Genomic DNA, 21012 nt, shown 5'->3' with positions numbered 1-21012 from the left:
CACCTTTTCTGAAGCAGGTGCGCTATCCATGCAATTTATTATGCGCCATTAACTCCCAAAAGCACATTAGTTATCCTATTATTAATTATTATCAGTTATGCACTATTCAGAGTCCATCGCTCTGAACATGAGGAAGAGGCTAATACATTTTTCAAGTGTCTCACAGTACCTTAAAAAGGCAAACAAAAGCAAAAAAACTAGGGCATAAGCTCTCATGTTAGGCTTCTAATGTGCCACAAAACTGCCGGCTGCTTTTGCTGCAATAGACTAACACTATTGCTGCACTGGAAATGTGTTGTTTTTTAAAATCCATCATGCCAATCCCTCATTCCATTTGCTTATAGGATAAGATGCCAACTTCCCCCAATTCCATACCCCATCAGGCAACCCCCCCCCCACATTCTACTTACTGCTAAGCCAGCCTGCTGGACCAAGGCTGATGCGGGATATTCCTGCATGCAGCCCAACACGGCACGCACACCGCCTTCCGTGGCAAAGAGAACTCTCCAATCGTACTTTGCCATGAATACATAAAGCAGACGCAGTGCCATCACCACCAGCAGCTTCTCCTTCACTTGGTTGCTCAGCAGCTCCACCAGCATCTTCACCATTTTCTCTCTGAGGACAACAAGAGGGCCCCTGTTATACCCTACAGGTATCTGGTCACTCACAGTTGGGCCAGCCTACGCTCTGGCATGAGTCTCTCCCGAGGAGAAGCTGGGGTCCAGGGGAAAGAGCTGCCCCAAATTCAGAAGAATGCACATATAAAAAACAAAGCTTGTTTTGGAACAGGACAACCCAATTCATTTTGCACTTTATTCGGATTTATAAGCCACATTATCTAAGGCCTGGGATAACTAAAACATGCTCTTGTTGTTTTTTCTTCTTTAAAGAACGTACATCATGTGAAACCATGGTTTAGTGTTACGCGTGTGTCATGCTCCCACCCCTCTCCCTGCCTTTCTGATTTCTTGGTGTGCAACAAACCATTGCTTGCTGTTCTATCGAAGCTGGGCAAAGTGTTGTATACTCAAAATGCAGTGTTCCACACCCCCCCCCCATTGTTAGCCCCAAAATGGAAAACGAGCGAGGTCCCAACCGAAGAATGGCAACTTAAGCTGACAGAGTATGCACATCTTGCAGACTTAACATGTAGAATAAGAGAACAAGAAGAACATACATTTAAAGAAGATTGGAAAACGTTTATTGAATATGTGGGAAATAATCGTGTACAGCTGAAAACGCTGGCAGCATTAAGATAAATTCAGCAGTGCAAATAAGTTTTGATGGATGCAATAAGGGAATACTGAATGATATAGTTTTTATAAAATATGCAGGGATTTATGATATGTAAAATGAACCATGGAAAGCGAAGAAGGGAAATCAACGATATCTTAAGGGGGTAAAATGAGTATTTTAAATTGTAAAGCACAAAATTTTATATATATATATATATGCAGGTTTTGGTGTCTTCGGGTGTCTTCCCGTGTAAGAGTCGGGGTGTCTGTGCGACGTTTCGACGAGGTCTCACTCGTCATCTTCAGGCTGGTGCTTTCGGCTTCTTGTTACTGGAACAGAGGCTCCCGACTCTTACACGGGAAGACACCCGAAGACACCAAAACCTGCATTCCTGTACCCGTGAAAATCTACGAAAGCATATATATATATATATATATATATATATATGCTTTCGTAGATTTTCACGGGTACAGGAATGCAGGGCACTACAGACAAAATCAGCAAAATCCTCCATAAACACAATATCAAAACAGCCTTCTGCACCAACCAAAAAATAGCCAATATCCTCAGAAACCCAAAAGACAAAATCCAGCTGGAAAACCAAGGGGTCTATGAAATACCCTGCAAAGTCTGCCCAGCCACGTACATTGGACAAACAAACAGACGAATAAATGCACGTATCGCAGAACACAAGAATGCCGTCAAAAAAGAAGAAAAAACTTCCTCTCTCTTCCAACACATGAAAGAAACAGGACATGAAATTAATTTTGCAGATTCCAAATTGCTCTTTAACATGGAACATCACCACAAGAGAATAATCATGGAAGCCATCGAGATAGAGAAACACCCTCACAACATGAACAAGCGTGACGACACGTCCCGCCTGCCAGACATCTGGAAATTAGCCCTCCCCACAAAAACCGACACCAGAACCAGAGGCATACAGAACGCCGTCACCAATCAACCACACCAGACCCAAACCCAGACCCTCTCCACAGACATATTACAGACTCCATCCAGTAGCCAAACTATAGTGGCACCTCCGGATGCTGCACCCCCCTGCAATCCCTACACAGATCTGGCTGGCACAAGGCACAAAACCATAGCTCGCCCCTATACACGAAGCCAAGCCAGAGCACAACTAAATGCAGCACAGCCATCTTCTCAGAAAAACTCTTCACAAGCTCAAGAGGTCAAGACACGAAAGCTTTAGCAACTAATCTACACTTAATGACCCACCCAGTGATATTCAGAATATCACTCATGAAATCACCCAAGATATCCCTCAAGTAATTAAGGAACAAAAGAAGAAAAGGCACACTAATCTAGGAACTTCCTCTCTGCCCAGAACGTTGGAGGCTATACACCACACCCCTCAACAGTATTTATAGGAACTCAAACACCAGACTCTGCTCTGTTCCAGTAACAAGAAGCCGAAAGCACCAGCCTGAAGATGACGAGTGAGACCTCGTCGAAACGTCGCACAGACACCCCGACTCTTACACGGGAAGACACCCGAAGACACCAAAACCTGCATATATATATATATATATATATATATATATATATATATATATATATATAACAAAATGCAGTGTGCTCAGATAGAATAGCACACTGGTTTGCTATAAACCATGAAGTTGAGAATCAGTGTACATGAAGGGAGAAGAGAAGGAATGGAGGGTGTGTGTGCCCAAGGCTCACCCATTTAACATGTGACTCAGCCCCAGGGAGAATGAATGAATGAATGAATGAATGAATGAATGAATGAATTTTATTAATACGGTCACAAACCAGCATCAACACACACAATATCACAGATCACAAGAAAAAAAATCAGAAATACAGAGGGCAATTTGAATATAACAAGGATTTAAATATAAAAAATTAAAATTAATTATTAGCGTGCCCCCCTGTAGCCCCAAGGAGCAATAACCCATAATCTACTTATTAAAAGAAAAAAGAAAGACCGATTTTACCAAAGATCAGTCAGCTAACATCCTGCTCATATTTTCCCCCGAGGCACCTTCTCCTCCTACTGCTATTGCCTGGGGTGGGAAGGGAACTGACCTGACTGAAGGGCCACTGTCCACTTTGATGACTTGTCTCTCTTGACCAGGTTCATCCTCCAAGATCTTGGTGATGAATCTGAGTCCAGCCATCTGCAGCGCAACCTCAGAACTAGATTTCTGGATTATATCCACAACATCTGCTAGCTTCTCCAGTGAGTTCCTCTTCCCTGTCACCTTGAGGCTGCAAAATGCTGACCAGGATCAAAACACCGATCAGTACAAGCCACCATGCCATTTCAAACGCTCTCTTGTCTAGAAACACCATGACGCCCCTTTACTTTCGATTCTAGTTTCCCTCAGCCCACAACCAGTCTCCCTGGGATTTAAAAACCCCCCAAAACCGCCCCCCTCAGTTACTTCACCCCAAATGAACGGAGGTGGGGATGCTGTCTGGCACACTTACTCTTGGCTTTTTCATCCAATGTGTCCGGAAATGAAAGGCCTTCAACTTTGAGGAGCTCGTTAATCAGCTGTGTGTCAGTCTTCTCTGCCGCCGATGGAGCTGGAGAAGGCACTTCAGCCGAGAGCGACTCCTTCTTTGGCTTTTTGGACGCCATGCCTTCAGAAAGGCCACCACAATCCAGGGGCGTAACGTCCGCGTTTTGGCAGTTCTGCTCTGTCCCTCCTTTGCTGAAGGAATACTTGAGATAGACGTGAGAGCTATGCAGGTCACTGCAGGTGCAGCCCTGGCAGTACTTGCTCAGCAGCTGCAGCACCTTTTTAGCCAACTCTACCGACACCGACAGCTGGATCAGGCCCTCTTCATCTAGCTCAGTCACCTTGAAATAAAAAGAGACCGTTACAAGTACAGTGGACGCTCGGGTTGTGAATGTGCCCATGCGGGATGCACGTTCGCAACCCGCAGCATCCGCAACCCGCAGCGGCGTGTCTGCGCACGCACAGGTTGTGATTCGGCACCTCTGTGCATGCGCAAAGTGCAACTTAGCGCTTCTGCGCATGCATGACCACCGAAACCTGGAAGTAACCCGTTCTGGGTTTCGGCGGTCCGTAACATGAAAAAACACAACCTGAAGCGTCTGTAACCCGAGGTATGACTGTATGCCGACTCCCATGTAAATACTGGGCTTCTCAAGTCCAGCCACAGCCACTGGAAGCAGAAGGTCCAGGGGCCACCCCTCCAAGAGACCCAGCCACAGAAGAACTGCGAGGACATAGCTTGTGGGCTGGCAGGCCACACTTCTGATACAATGATCTGGTAAGTAGGAAGGGGACGTTCCAGTGTCCTCCTCCCAGGAGCATTGCATGCTTCTCCTCTTTCTTCTCATGCCTGATTCATTCTGCTTACCACCTCTTCGTGATTTTGCTGGATGAACTGGACCACTTCCTGCTGCTCCTGCTGTTCTAGCTTCTTAATGAAGAAGAGGAGCTCCCACCATTCAGCCCGGCTCAGAGTCCCAGAGTTCTCATTCATCCGATCCGTCAGGTATGGTAGAGAGTACAGTCCTCCGAGTGGCTTGCAGTAGAAGGTCTTAGTAACTGTATGTAGAGAAAGAAAGCAAACTCTCCTAGGCCCTCTCCTGATATACATGAAAACTCAGGTCCAAGTTAAACAAGCGGCTTGGCTACTGCTTGTGCCCACAGCTCCATCTAATGTTGTTCCCAAGGCAGGGAATAAGGTACAGCAGTGGATGAAGAGAGTTGATGGTGAAAAGGGCAATAGCAGATGTAAAGCTAAAGAGAGGAAAGGGAGGTTTAAGTATATGGCGAGTCTACATGCAATGTGGATCACACAATAAAAGTATTTTTGTGCTGCATCGCTTCAGACCACACAAGAGGGGTCACATATATGAATGCTTCTTTCTTATGGGGGGAAAACTCCATATGCATAAAAACCTAGCGTGACAGAATACATGGTGGCCTAGAACCAGGTGTGCAAGTTTTCTGTATGCAAGAAGTCTCAATGATACATTGGAGGAATAGCTTTATGAAGTGATCTGTTGTTTCCATTGACCAGGCCACAGTTACATAAAGAAGGGTGGAGAAGTAATAAACTGGAGATTTTCATCCAAACTTATCAGGTATAGCAGCCAGTGTCGCTATTTAGTTTTATACAAATGTGCAAGCAGGAATTGCCATAAGGTACTACCCAGATGCCAAGCTTGGTTAAATGTTATAGCTCTGCCCAACAATTCTTACCTCGATGGCTAATGGGCTATGTGTTGTGACACAGCTGAGGAAACCTGACTTTAAGGCATAAATGTCAACGTTTCCCTTTTTTAAAGGGAAATTCCCTTATTCCGAATAGGATTCCTCGCAAGAAAAGGGAAAAGTTGGCAGCTATGCTTTAAGGTTACCCATGCTAATGTCACCTTTAAAATGTACAACAAGGAACGGTTGATTGGGTTCTTACCGTGAAAAGGGGAGGGGGAGCAGGAGGCAAGGAGGAAAGAAAAAGTCTTAGAGAGACAGGGAGAGAATTGGAGACAGCAGGGCAAGAACAAGAACAACCTGAAGAAAAAAACCTCATAAATGGCTACAGGACAGGGCAGAGGAGAGACAAGGGATGTCTGCTAAGCTAGACAGGAAAACAAAACTGTAGCGCTCCTGGAAGAGGAGGAGGAGATATGTAAATTTAGTCAAGAAAATATTCTGAATTATTCAGTGATAAATCATTTTTGCGGCCAGACATAAGAAAGCAAAGCATGAAACACAATTCTTCCTCTCTAGTGATCGTTACTAAAAGGAATATATCTAAAAAGTAGAAAGAAAGCAAAACCAGGACTAAAGGTGACACCCACAATAATGCATATATGTTTACAAATGCACACAGTGCATCTAACCTCACCTGTGTGTAGCTGCAGGTTCTCTGTTATACTGGAGACTTTTTCTTGGGCAGCCTCCTCTTCAGGCTGTTCCCCAGAGCCTGTGATCTCTATCATATGCCAGTGCACCCAGTAGGTGCGGCCCGTGGACTGCCACAAAACCTGTGAGGATGAACAGAACTTCAGGGTTAGAACTAACTTCCGGCCCAAATCTTCTGTGCTGCGTAATGGGAGCTCCGAGATGCAGAACAAAAAAGGTGCATACATTATGCAGCAAGTTTAAAGATGTAGGGAACAGGGGACTTCCGGGTTGGCGCCATCGCCGAATGGCGGACTCCCTCCGAGCTCCGGAGGGAGTCTGCTCGGCAGGGGCTGGGTCCTACCGCGCCGGCGACGCGGGGACCCTTAGAAACCACGGGAACGGATCCCGTGGACATGGTGACTCGGCTGGCACCGTTATCGCTCTCCCGGCTTGTGAAAGAGCCTTTTTAAAGGCTACGGATCGGGCGCCGGGGAGTAGCGTGGTGCTTTGAGTCCTCCGCTTCCCCTGCCGGGCGCAGCCGCATGCCATTCGGCGGAGAGCGCTGGCTTCTTCCAAAGGAAATTCGGACAATTGATCAACAACCCGTGAGTAATTGGGCAACCGGGTTTAAAAGGAGGAAAAAAGAAAATTTTTTCCGGATTTGGCACGAGCGGGAGGGGATCCAAAAAAGGAAGTCAGTCCCCTCCCTGATTGTAAACATGCTAAAACAAGGACTGAGAAACCAAGATCTATTCAGAAGCTTATTGATGATAAAAATTACCAATTCCACGATGTGAATTATAAGAACTGTGCTGGAGGAGAGGAGTCGAGGGTGAGGAAAAAGCAACCCCCCCCCCCCGGGAACCGGGGCGATTCGGACAGCCTGGCGAAGAGAGATGGAGATTTTGACAGCTGTCAAAGGAGCTGTCAAAACTGGAAATTATAAAGAGGACTTTGCTACAAGTTCTTTGCTGGTTAATTTTGTTACAATTTGATATAAATATGGATATAAACAGTTGGGAAAAAGAAACAACAAACTGACTTTTGGATTAGAGGATACAAAGTTATTGTAATCCCTCTAGAGGGGACTCGGGACATTACAAGTGTCGTATGTGGAAAACTACTCTGGGATGTGCAAAGGTCTTATCTCCTGGGAAAGCTGCAGAACTGAAATATTATTTTGTCAACAGAGGTGACTATAACACAATAGAATCTTCTATTGAAGCAAGAAAGGAACTGGACGTAAGTCTGTGTCCCTGAATAACAAACCTCTGTAGAGACGTTAAATTTTGGAACAAGAATGTTTTGACAGCTGAACAAGACAGAAACCTGAGAAACCAAGAAATAAAAGAGCAGATGACTGAATACGACACGGAAAGAATAATGGGAGGAGCAACAAAAGATTAAAGAAAATTAAAGGCCTCTATTAGATTGGATTTTCGAAGTTAAACATCATTAAGACAACCAAATCCGAAGAAAACAGCATGATGGACTGAGATAAATTTGGCTGTGGACTTAAGATCTCCAGGCCGACAACATACAGACAAATGGACATGGGGAATCAAAACCGGGGAAGGGAGGGGGAACATTAGAATCCAAAGGCTTTGTAACCAACTTTTTGAATTTCTCTATACTTTCTATCTTATATTCTTTATAACTTTGATATTTTACGTTTCTGTTTTTTCTTTTTTTTAGAAAGGAGGAACTCGTGGAAGGAATGAGAGCGGATCTTGGGGAAAATTTTGTTCTATTATAAGACGAGGAGTGATGCTAAGATGGTGTAAATTTAAATTGGTTTATGAGTATAATATATTAGGTTTAATTGGGGATGAGAACTTGTGGAACCAACTTAGATAAAGGGGAATACAATCGGGAGGGGAAGGAGGAAGTCCCAGAAAGAAGGTTATGAAAAGAAGGGTCTAAATTAGTTTCTCTTTTTCTTTCTTTCCTTTATCTTTCTTATTTTCCTATTCTGTTATTATTGGAAATTTTAATAAATATGATTATAAAAAAAAATAAAGATGTAGGGAACAGGGGGTAGTTATTATTTCGTAGTAATCTCAATGATCAACACAATCCTTGATCATGTTATAGGAATCAAGTTGTGACCCATTTTTTTGCATCGTATATAATTTCGTTTGGCAGAATTGGACCATTCCAGGGCTGGCACACCAGTTAACTGGCTGGTCAAATACTGTCAACTGGCCAGACAATTCTCTGCAGTCAAATGTTCCAAGAATTTCATTGTTTAGGTGGTAGAACACCTTCCTTATTTAATTAAGCTCTTGTCTGTTTAGCTAGGGCAGGAGTGAGGGTTGCTTCCCCCTAGTCCTGCAGAAAACCCAGTACAGTAGTGGAGCTAAGCTTAACAGAATCTGCAAGGCAGACCAAAGGCCCATCAAGTTCGGCATTCTATTTCCCACAGAGACATCCAAAAAGAGTACACTGAGGGCATGGAGGCTACAAGGGAGACTCAAGAGCAGGCTCCTTAACCTTGTGCTTGAGCTACATGGTTCAAAACTAATACCAATTCCCTCTCCCGACACCCTCCTTGCACATTAAAGTCCAGGAAAGAGAGGATGGGGAGAAGAAGTGACTCAAACATAAAGAGGGGAGCAAAGCACAAGTAGATAAATAGGTACTGCTCCGGCAGGAAGGTAAACGGCGTTTCCGTGCGCTGCTCTGGTTCGCCAGAAGCGGCTTAGTCATGCTGGCCACATGACCTGGAAGCTGTACACCAGCTCCCTCGGCCAATAAAGCGAGATGAGCGCCACAACCCCAGAGTCGGCCACGACTGGACCTAATGGTCAGGGGTCCCTTTACCTTTACCTTTACCCCTTGAAGAATTATTTGCAGAATATTACTGCAGAAATAGATTGGGGAGGAGAGGAGACAACTATCACAACTGGACTGAAGACACAAACATATGAAGAAAAAATATAGCCTGAACACAGAACAACACTATGTTAAGTCTTAGAAGCACCAAGCACAGTATAGTGATTAAGATCAGTAGAAGAGATGGATGAGCTGAAGACCAAAGCTCAACAAGCTTGCCTTAGATCCAACCACAGAAGCCCCCCCCCTTTTTTTTGCAAAAGTCTTGGGCAACTGCCAGCTACAGCCAACTCCTTCTTCATTCAAGCTGTGACCTTAGCATCTTACAAATACCAGGCCTCTCAGCTGCCACAGCCTAAATTGCCTAGATGCTTAGCCCATGATTTTCTGCTAAAAGTGGTGACTTGTTTTGCATATCATCTGGCAAACTTTCTCACCAGACATGTTGAGTTAATACGGAATGTATCATCTTGCTTCTGTAGCAAAATAATGAGCAACATAACTGAAGGAACATCATGCGGACAATTCACTCCTCTGCTGTATCCTCGCCGCCCACATACAGTATTCTGCACATGGAATTCACTGGCCAACACCCCTTCCACTCCCCAACCTCCTTTTCCCTATTATGCACATGCAGCCAGTCAGAAACGCTTTTAGCTCAGTTGGTAGAGCATGAGATTCTTAAACTTGGGGTCTTTATTCTTATGAATATACCAGCAACATTTCAGATTTGACATCAGCCTGGATGCGGCCGTTGTGTGGGTGTATTATCTAATAAAATAGCACAAAACTTCAAAATCAGAAAATATCCAGTGTTTGGGTGAAGGACAGAGTATCCTTGGTTATACCTAAATGTAGACTATTACACAAGCAAACAGCTCTATAATTTTTATTCCAATCACCATCAAAACAACTGTGCAAGAGGTATCGGCATTGTTCCAGTGTTAGAGGCTGGGTTGCAGGTATCTGAGGCCTGAATCTGCCATATATACTAGATTCAGGCCTCAAATATCAACAGCACTGCCTCGTTCCTTACAGAGCCTCTTGGGTGCCCCCTAAGCTGTGGGACACCCTCTTGACCTACATTATACAGCTTCTGGAGGATGCTGATGATGTACCTCTTTGCCATGGCTTTTGACACTTAAGGTGTATATTTTTAGGACCAACCTTCTTTTCATGAGGGACGCAGGTGGCACTGTGGTCTAAACCACAGAGCCTAGGGCTTGCCGATCAGCGGTTCGAATCCCCGCAACAGGGTGAGCTCCCATTGCTCGGTCCCTGCTCCTGCCAACCTAGCAGTTCGAAAGCACGTCAAAGTGCAAGTAGATAAATAGGTACCGCTCCAGCGGGAAGGTAAACACCATTTCCTTGCGCTGCTCTGGTTTTGCCTGAAGCGACTTAGCCATGCTGGCCACATGATCCGGAAAAACTGTCTGCGGACAAATGTCGGCTCCCTCAGTCAGTAAAGTGAGATGAGCGCCACAACCCTAGAGTTGTCCGTGACTGGACTTAACTGTCAGGGGTCCTTTACCTTTATGAATATAAATTGCTTTGAACTGTTTTATTGTTGTGTTTTAATGCTGCGGCAGACTCTGGGACCTTGGGGTGAATATTGGTAATAAATAAATGGGAGAAGAAGAAGAAGAAGAAGAAGAAGAAGAAGAAGAAGAAGAAGAAGAAGAAGTTGTGACAAACATAGGTTTTTTAGGAAAAATTCAGAACTGTGTTGAAAGTTCCTCTGAAGTTCAAATTTCTTTCCACTGCAGTTCACTGGCACTCTCTACAGATGAGAATCTCTAAATGGCATTCTTGGAGGGCACCAGGTTGAGAAATGCTGCCTTATAGGGAAAACATCCTCAACATGAGCAAAACTCAGTTCTAAATCTTTCCCACTACTCTAGATGATCTTAAGAGTGGAGGGTGTACTTTCAGCTCTCATTCTCCCTCTGGATACTCAACACTGAGGCAATATCTACAATTTTTGTGTCTGTGCATAAACTCTTTAATGAATACTTGTTCAAACTATCCAATATTATTGCAACATCATTATTTTCTGGCCTTGGCAAAGTTCACGCTGCAAAGCAAACTGCTACTGAAAGAATTATTTCCTTGGCTCCGTGCTCCAGCCTACCTCCACCATATCCCTATAATGTAAACATATTTTCAATTTCTAGAAGGCAGTTACAGAATAATCTCTTTCCATCTATTCATCACTTGCTACATTTTAAACAAGAACCTTCACATTTCTTCTATACTGCGCTATGAGCAAAAAAGCTCTTCCCTGGCTGTTTTTCAACTCCTTTAATAATAAAACTTAGGAAAAGGTAAGACAGCTAACGGGTCCATTTAACCCACTGGATATCAGACTGAACAACAGTTTCTTATACTACTCCCCTTGCTGTCATTTGTACCCAACTCTGGAAGATTTATAATTGTTTATTCCTGTGGTCAATGCTCGGAATTTCATGCACCGTCACTAATTAAGTGTAAAGTACATGATATTCAGATATCTTCATCAGGTGATTTCATGGTTACTAAGGCTCTTAAGTATGTAATACATAACCCTTTACCTAGCCTAAGCTTTTCTTCTTTCTTGCTCTCTCCCCTTCTATCTCTCTCTCTTTTAAAGTGGTCTCAGGGCTGGAAAAATCCCCAGTGCTACTCATACTAGGTTTCTGAAATTTTGATCCAACCCCCTGAAGCTCAGATGGCTAAATCCAAGAGGATGAAGCATACTGAAACTGGCTTCATGAATATGATTTAGTATTTCAGTCTTGCAGGGTAAGTGGCTTCAACCCTACACTATGCGTATTCCAGCCATAAGCTGGAATTTAAACCAGTATACATTAACCAGACAAGAAATCATTCCTAAAGGCCATCTGAGGACATAGGCTAGACTGAACAAACAATGAGGATAATAAGAAGCTATACTACTGAAATCAGGGAAAGGGTGACCAATATTTAACTATAACTTCAGAGATACATAGCCAGGCACATAAAAAAGGGTAATTTGGCCAGACACACAAACAATAAAATACAATCTGACTTGTACAAACCGGCAAAAATCGGATACAGAATAAGCATAGCAGAATAGCAGAATAGCACTTAGCAAGCAGAGCAACAAACCCCACGAATCAACATTATAACTTTGATAATGGGAAGGGCATATTTCACACAGGTAGGGGGCTGCAAAACAGTTGGCCTGAAGTTTCTGACCTGCAGCCATCCTGCCATGAAGAGAAAATGAACATAAAACAAGGTACTAAGGTAGTACATCCCCCCCCAATTCCATGATTAAACCTATGAAAGATGCAGCAGTTCTAAATGCCACTTAACCAGTCCACCAAAAGGAACAACCCCTGAATCCTGTGAGGAACAACACTGCAAGTTCCACCTCTCCACCCCCCAATTCTTTCCCCTCCTCTGCTCCATCCTTGCTTCTTTCTCCAAACCACATACCTGTACAGGGGGCATCCCACTATTGCTTTGGCGAAATTCGCCCTCGTCTCCGATATTGATCTCCTCGTAGTCTTCCAGCATGCGCACGGTCATCCCCGGCTTCAGGTTCTCCTGCACATACTCTACATAGCTGCTACGGTTGGAGAAATCTGACAAAGTCAAAAATCCCTGCCCTTGCTTTTTCCGTGGCGACGGCTTTGGGGTGACCAGAGGGACCTGGACAGCAGTACAAGTGGAACCCTTCGGCTGGAAGATGGAGCGGACGACTCGAGGCTGCGTCTCCCTGAGGGAAAGCTCCCTTTCCTGGCTGCGGTCCCACCCCATGACCCGCACCAGCTCCGAAATGAGGTTCGCCATGGCCATGCTGAAGTCAAACTCCCGTTGCACCCGACTCTTTTCCCCAAAGTTTGCGCTGGGGGCTGCGCAGTCTTGGCGTTCCCCTCCCAGTTCTGTGGTGCTGTTAAGCTTGTCCATGAGGGAGGTGACGCACAAATAGCGCTTCACCAGAGAAAACAGCAGCTTCCCTGGAATCTGAAAGAGATGCAATGTATCAGGCCAACAGCTTGAAAATTATCTTCTCCCCTAGCTCGCTGTTGAGCTAGACCCTCCTAGATCATCCTGTATTATATCTCCATTTCCAATGAATTTTCTGCCCCTGTGAGTTCCGGCTTTCTCCAAACCCGCGGCCCTCCACCACCACACTAGGCAAGTCCCTGGATTATCCCAGCCAACTAACATCCTTGATCTCGGTCTTTGGGTCCTGCCACTCTTATCTCATCTGCTTCTCAGACATGCACTCAAATCCTTGCATTCTCAGCCATCTGTCTTCACAAGGGAACCCTTCCGGAATCAGTCAGATCAGCAGGTACCTGAGGGAGATGGATGCCTTCAAAGGACATGCAGTGCTCTTCGGATGATGTCGTTTCTGCAAACAGCTCCAAGAGAGTATAGCGGCTGTCAAAATCCATATGCTGCTCAATGCCATCCTGCTGGCTCAGGGACAAGAGAACATACGCTCGGCTTCCTGAAACCAAAACAGACATACTCAGTGCTGCGCCTCATATTCTGCCAGTGAGAGGAAATCTTCGCAAAACAGTGGTGCTTCTCCAGCATTATACATCTGTTCTGGATTATCACATTTAATGCAGCTCCAAGATGTACATTAGAAATGTATCTTGACCCACAGGTAAGTCACACACACAGGTAACAAATGCATAAATGTGGTAGGTGAAAAGGCTTTTCAAGGCAGACAAGTTCTACTTTAGCAGAATGAGCGTTTTTCCGTTAGATGCAGCAGTTCAAGGCAGCTGGCATTCCCAGTCCCTCTCAAAATCACAGAATGTAAAAACAAAACATGGTTAATACTACTGCCTTTCTTCTGGTTACTGAACCTCTCAAATACACTACTCTCATATCTTCAGCCTTTATTTTCATCACCATGAGTTTTCCCCTATACAGTGGTACCTCGCACAACAAATGCCTCGGAAGACGAAAAACTCGCAAGACGAAAGAGTTTTTCGTTTTTTGAGTTGCTTCGCAAGATGTATTTCCCGATGGGCTTGCTTCGCAAGACGAAAACGTCTTGCAAGTTTGTTTCCTTTTTCTTAAAACTACTTGAAGAGGTGCAGTTGCGACTTGACCGTGCTTCGCAAGATGAAAAATTCGCAAGACGAAAAAACTCGCAGAACGAATTAATTTCGTCTTGCGAGGCACCACTGTAAATTAAAGTTGGAATAGTAAGAGGGAGTCTGCTGATCACTTCAGATAGCCACACTAATTCCTCCCACCCTTAAGCTTCAATGAAAGTTAATGCTAATGTTCTCAGTCTTAACCAGACCCTGAATACAGAATTTGAAGCTGGTTTATACATTCTGGTTAGCACTGGCTATTATTAGGGAGAACAGGAAAAGAGCTTGGGAATGTACATTAGAGAAATGATTATCCTGTTTCCCGCTGGAAGTTTTACAGTAAGCTCCTAAAGCCAAAATAGCGTATAGTCAGAACACATTGGGTGCAATAGCAGATGGGATTGCCAAAGTATCTCCCCCCCAAACATCTGTCCCCCCCTTTAAAAAAAAATAAAAATTGACAAGCATGTAAAGCTGAGTTAAACATTCGTATATCTGCATCAGTCCCAATAAATGGCCAATGTAGGTATACTTTCAAAACCTCAGAAGCCCAAGAACCAAACAAAGCACTGTCCACAAAGCACAAACTTTGCACTGAAACATTTAATAGCTATTACACATCAGTGACAAGTACCGTATTTTTCGCCCTATAGGACGCACTTTTTCCCCTCCAAAAATGAAGGGGAAATGTGTGTGTGTCCTATGGGGCAAATGCAGGCTTTCGCTGAAGCCTGGAGAGCGAGAGGGGTCGGTGCGCACAGACCCCTCTCGCTCTCCAGGCTTCAGGAGAGCCCCAGCGCCAGCCCCACAAGGTCGGGGGACAGAAGGAGGCGGAACGCCGCCATCCCGCTGTCTCTCAAAGTGGTTTGGAGACTGACGGCGGGGAGAGCCCGCTGCCAGCCCCGCAAGCTCTGGGGACAGTGGGGAGGCGCAGCGCGTCTTCCCACTGTCCCCGGACCTGATCTGAAGGCGGGCAGTGGGGAGAAGAGCACTTCTCCCCGCTGCCGGCCCCGCAAGCTCCGGGGACAGCTGGGAGGCGCAGCGCGTCTCCCCGCTGTCCCCGGACCTGATCTGAAGGCAGGCGGCAGGGAGAAGAGCGCTTCTCCGCGCTGCCGGCCTCGCAAGCTCCGGGGACAGCGGGGAGGCGCAGCGCGTCTCCCTGCTGTCCCCGGACCTGGTCTGAAGGCGGGCAGCGGGGAGAAGAGCGCTTCTCCCCGCTGCCTGCCCCGCAAGCTCCGGGGACAGTTGGGAGGCGCAGCGCGTCTCCCCGTTGTCCCCGGACCTGATCTGAAGGCGGGCTGTGGGGAGAAGAGCGCTTCTTCCCGCTGCCAGTCCCGCAAGCGCCTGGGGGGGAAAATAATTTTCCCCCCTTTATTTCCCCCCAAAAAAACTTGATACGTCCTATGGGCCGGTGCGTCCTATGGGGCGAAAAATACGGTAATTGCCACCAATTTGATCTAGAGTCGCTCAACCTTTGCTTATTTATGATATGACAAGAAGCCAGAACATACTTCCTCCTCCTTTTCCCACTCCAATTTTTCACTACAAATTCAGCTCTTGCCTAGACTCTTGTCTTCAGAGATTACAACAAAATTGAGAATTAGTGGAAACTGTGACAGTTCAAAAGTCCAGGGTATGATAACTAAGAAGCATAGGACATTTTAGGAAGTTCATTCACACAGTTTCTGAAGACAACATGTCTTCAGAGATTAAGGGGAAATGTTTATGGTTAAGAAAGTGGGGGTCTGAGGAACAAGAACAATAAACTCCATCTAATGCAATGTCTCATTTTATACCGAGAATGTTTTTGCAAAATTGTACAAAAGAAAATGCAGACAACATAAAACACAGCTTAAGGGCTTTTCTTTACATTATCTTCCTGGGAATGCAGAAAGGGCCTCAGTTGCTCTCAAATATAATGGGCACTATTTCTTGGTTATTTGTTTTGTTTTTGTCTAGTATGCAGTTTGTCTGGTATGGCAGGTTTACCACAATACATATCTATCAGAATGAGTTTGTGTGATGTGGTGGCAGGAATAAGAAACTGTCTCCAAAATGTTTGCCATTACATATACAAGGATGAAAGCCAGAAGGTTATTTTAAAAAGAGAGACAGAGGAAGTCTGGAAATGCTCTGAGTGGTACTTAGATATGTAGCTGGGTTGTGAGAAGCTCAACACGTAGGAGCAAAAGCAAAGATCAAAAAGGCCTGTGCAGTTTAAGGAATTGTATTCCTGGGTTTTTTGTTACACAGTCAGGGGCAGGCATTAGTCAGTGGTAGGAGTGAGCATTCAGGTTGCATGATGGCACCTGGTAAGTTATAACTGGGTAAAGTAACATTTGGTTTTCATCTAGCTTTGTAGGCAGTGTAAGTCCTTTCCAACTAATATATAAAATTTAGAAATATTGGCTTTAGCATTCTTTCAACCACTCTTGTTTAAGGTTCTTACCATAAATAGCCCTGCCCACTTCCTAATCTTTGTGTTTTAAAAAGTTTACACTAAGCAGCTGTGAGATTCTGGCTTAATGAATCATGAGTTTAAGTGCAAGATTAATCTCTGTGTAGGAAAAACATGCATTCTGGAACATTATGAAGGGCAGTGCTAATGTCTTTTCCACCAAAGGATCACAGATTAAGCAGCTGATATCCTATCAGTAAAACCATAATTTCCAAGAACTGCCCCACATTACATTTTTCAGTGCAAATTTAATCTCAGTACATAGGAAAAGGAAGCGTAGTAAGTGGGTGTCAAGAGTTTTAGAACTGAGTTCTGTTCTCTAACGGCAAGTTGGTCATCTCTCTGTGCCTCCATTTCTTCCTGTTGTTAAAAAAGATTATACTTGCTAATACAACAGAGATGTATAATCAAAAACAACCATTCTTGCTAATGGTCTGCCAGAATTTAGTTTCTCCCTTCTTTTCACTACACAGACAAGGATGAATTGGAAAATGAGCATGTTTTGAATTTCTTTTACTCTCTCTCTTAATTACTCAAGCCAACAAATATTCAATGGAAGTTTAAGATTTGGAGTGGTAGGACTCATTGCCTCCAGGTTTCTGAAATAGCTGTAAAGCAAATTCAGGTAAAGCTTGTAATGTGAACTGAGCATAAGAGAACAACTCCAAAAAACGGATGACTGTCAATGCCTGTTCCTGAGAAGCATGAAAGAAACGAAACATTCACAAAGGCTCCAAATAAATAATTATCACAATTTGTGTCATAAGGGAGGCAGGAAACCTCTAAAACCAATTTACTTATTACATACAAGGTCAGCTTTATCCTGAAACACTACAACTGCAGAAGTTTGAAAAGAAAGCTGCCAAGTTTGTCTCTAGCCCTTCTAACTTAATTACCGAAACACACTGGGAATCACAGCCAAACTTTGCAAGTCTAGATAGAGCCACATCATGTAGCAGCACCAACTCAATTGCAGATACAGCCAGGTTGCTGTGTTCAGAAAGTTTAAACTGGTGTAATCCATGCCTATTTAACATTTACATGGGGCAGAGGATACATGATTAGCATGCACAAGGTACCAGGCACACACTCTGATGACTCAGGAAGCAAAACTGCATTAAGACCTCTGCTTGAGGCTCTAGGCAGCAGCTAGTTGACTCTACTGAACGTTGACTGCTGGTCTGTCTCAATATAAAACAGCTTCTTATATGCTTCCATGCAACTTTTTATTATTTGCTACCTTTATAGAGGTCAGCCTGTATTTGCTGGGGTGGAGGAGAATTCAAATGGAAAACTAAAGTTCTGAGATGGAAAACTGAAGTTGTTATTTTTCTAATGCCACACAGCAAGTCCACGGCTGAGGTGGAAATTTAACTCCAATCTCCTGGATCAAAGTCTAACTCTCTCTTCACCTGCCCATGGCCACTCTCAGTAATCCAGCTGAAGTCAACAGCATTCACCTGTTTTGTTAATCAAAGAAACAAAGAGGAAGGCCTGCATTTTAATGTTATTTATTCTTCTTCTCTAGAGAAGACTGCCATTTTGTGCTTGTTCTCAATTACTGTCCTAGTGGGTTTTTCAATGTCTCATTGCTCCAGTTAACTGATACAAACAGGGCTATTTAACGCAATGCAGCTTGGTTGCTCAGTTTGGCTATGCTTTGAAGTCCCTAAGTCAGGACTTCAGAGCACCTTGCACAGAGCTTTTTGCCTTTGTTTTAGGAGCAGTTTTAATGCAAACTGGACCAGGAAGGGGTTTTGCATTGAAAACCCCTCTGAAACAAGAGACCTGCTTTGATACAGCTGCTATAAAAAAGTTTTACTGTTGTTGTTTTTTCAATTTTCCAGCGCCTTGCTGCCTGCAACCTGCTTTGAAGTCCCAGCTTTGGAGCTCGACAGCACCAAATCAGCTGATGTCACTGTGGTGTCAGGAGATTGACCGGTGGGTAGGCCCATCCACTTGTTAAATTTAGCACACAAGGTCAATCCCAATGTGGATCTGGCCCATGGAGGCAAAAAGATTCCCCATTCCTGCTGTGTAACATGCTTACTATCCATCATTAAGATCAGGATACTGTATAAAGATTTTAATCATTTTATAACTACAGTGGTGCCCCGCAAGACGAATGCCTCGCAAGACGAAAAACTCACTAGACGAAAGGGTTTTCCGTTTTTGCATTGCTTCGCTAGACGAATTTCCCTATGGGCTTGCTTCGCAAGACGAAAACGTCTTGCGCTTTTTTTTTAAAGCCGCTTGAAGAGGCGCAGTTGCGACGGACCGTGCTTCGCAAGACGAAAAACATCGCAAGACGAAAAGACTCACAGAATGAATTCTTTTCGTCTTGCGAGGCACCACTGTATAAAAATCCACATCACAGAATTGTAGAGTTGGGAGGTAACCAACCCCTTGCAATGCAGGAACCACAAATGACCTGACAAATGACCACGAAAAAGAGGGTTTTAAAAAAAATAATAATAATCCCCACACCCTGAGGCTGAGACCCAGCATCCGAAAGCATTTCCTGGTCTAAACGCAGGGGCAATCCTGCATGGGGTGAATTTTTAAATGTTTGCACATGAACCTGAACTGTCTCCCAAAGAAGACACCGAACTTTTGTTTGCTTGAAGTGGGACCAAACTTGACTAACTTCAGTCCAATGAGCTGAATTAAAAATAAGAATATTAATTATAATGATGCTTGACTTCATGGGTAAGAGAAATATCCTCATGACTCACAATGAAGTCTGTATCCAAAGCTGCCATTCCACACTTAAGACTTCCACCTGTACAATGGAATTTCCCCTTCTCTTCTCTGCAGCCCACCCCATGCCCCCTCCTCATGTAGATTTTGAGGGCACGGGGAGAGCAGAGGAAGGGGAAGTCCAGTTGTGTGAGCGGACCTCCATTTAAACAGCTAATGGATACAGTCCTGTCTAGTCTAGTAAGAAACATTACAGTAGCCGGGAACTACAGACTGAATACTTAAAACATCAAGGTTAAAAGTATCCTAGAAATAATTAAAAATCAAGATAGCCAAGGTCTCAAGGCAAGCTATATCCCTTTTCCTTTCCTCTAGAGCAGTGTTTCCCAACCGGTGTTCCGCGGCACACTAGTGTGCCGTGAGACGTTGCCTGGTGTGCCGTGGGAGGGAGGCGGGCGAGGCGGGCGGCGAGAGGCAGGGCGGCGGCGGCGAGGAGAGGCCGCCCAGCGCGGGGCTCTCGCTGTCTGCCTGCCTGGCTGCCTGCGTGGCGCTGACGTCACGGGGCTGTAACGTGCCCCACATAGGCACACGTGGGGCGGCGAGCGAGCTCCCTCCCACATCCCATCGCCGCTCGCTTCGGCCAGCCTACTGGGCTGTCGCAGGCGGAAGGCCTGCGCATGTGCGAGGTTTTCGTGCCTTCGGGATTGCCTTCACGCCTTCCTCCTCCCGGGTCCTTGAGAGCGCGGGAAGCGGCAGCGCGAGACCGGCGTTGAGCCTGGTAGGTATTGCGCTTGCCAAGGCAGTCATTTGGGAAATGAAAACTTGCAAAGCAAGCAACCAGTTCAATCTGAAGTACGTGTATGCTTAATATCCTGTATCTGAAACCTGTTCTGCCCCCTCCCCCACACTTGGTGCCATTTTCATCTACACATGCAGCAGAGTAAGTTGACCCAGAATAGTACCAATTCAGATGGCAGATGGGAGAATGACAGTGCTGAATGCTTTCCCATGTAGAACAGTCCCTGCAAATAAAAACCTAGCATATTTGGAAGAGGGATGCTAGCCTAACCAATACCTTCTATGCTGTTACTATTTTTTTTTTTTTTTTTTTTTACATAAGTAAAAAGTGACCTTTCCCCATCTGGCATGGTGGTGTGCCTCGAGATTTTTTTCATGAAACAAGTGTGCCTTTGCCCAAAAAAGGTTGGGAAACACTGCTCTAGAGAACTCCAAGGAAAAAGATAAACCATGCTTAGTGTGAGAATGTGACAGATGACCATTGCTGCAGCATACCTCTGAGGAAAGACTCAGGGGAAACCTATTTGTCTAAATTCAAGAAATACAGGATAACCCTATTAAAATCCACAGATAAAAGTCTGAGAGGTCTGACTAAACGTAGTTCCAGCAACGGATCTGTAATTATTCATTTAGCCCTGGAATCATCATCAAATATAAAATGAAAGTTTCTTTAGAAGTTCTTAAGAACTTGGTTCTCCCAAGACAACTAGAAAGCCACACTTTATCCGTCTTGCAATCTAACACCATGAGGAACACAGAAAGCCTCGGCAGTTAAAAATGCTACGTAAAAGAACAGTGATTGCAGTGTCTCTGGAGCAGGTTCAGACTTACCAAACTTTGACTGTGTTTGGAATCAAAACTCTACTCAGCCCTAATGAACAAGACGACCACATTTTCAGATGCAAGATTCCTTCCTCTTATCTGAATAACAATACCACCATCAAATGCAAGAGGCAGAAGCCTTGAGCAGATTCAGCCACCCAATCCCACCAGGTACTCCATCCACATGAATCATTAT

General features: G+C 44.7%; 1 protein-coding gene across 1 annotated transcript in view; it reads right to left on the bottom strand.

Annotated features, from left to right (window-relative positions):
* Positions 1-21012, bottom strand: part of LOC309529317 (cullin-9-like) — a 59452-nt gene that overhangs the window by 30860 nt on the left and 7580 nt on the right. The window contains exons 3-9 of the mRNA XM_082217179.1: positions 13280-13434; positions 12411-12941; positions 6118-6256; positions 4618-4808; positions 3715-4090; positions 3310-3502; positions 411-618 (exon numbers count right to left, since the gene is read on the bottom strand). Of these exons, the coding sequence (XP_082073305.1) occupies positions 411-618; positions 3310-3502; positions 3715-4090; positions 4618-4808; positions 6118-6256; positions 12411-12941; positions 13280-13434 (1793 nt within the window). The remainder of the gene's footprint in view (positions 1-410; positions 619-3309; positions 3503-3714; positions 4091-4617; positions 4809-6117; positions 6257-12410; positions 12942-13279; positions 13435-21012) is intronic.

The sequence above is a fragment of the Podarcis vaucheri genome (genome assembly GCF_965113315.1).
Source record: "Podarcis vaucheri genome assembly, chromosome: 3".
Lineage (NCBI taxonomy): Eukaryota > Metazoa > Chordata > Lepidosauria > Squamata > Lacertidae > Podarcis > Podarcis vaucheri.
Note: the sequence above shows the minus strand (reverse complement) of the source record. Positions and strands in the feature narration are given on the sequence as shown.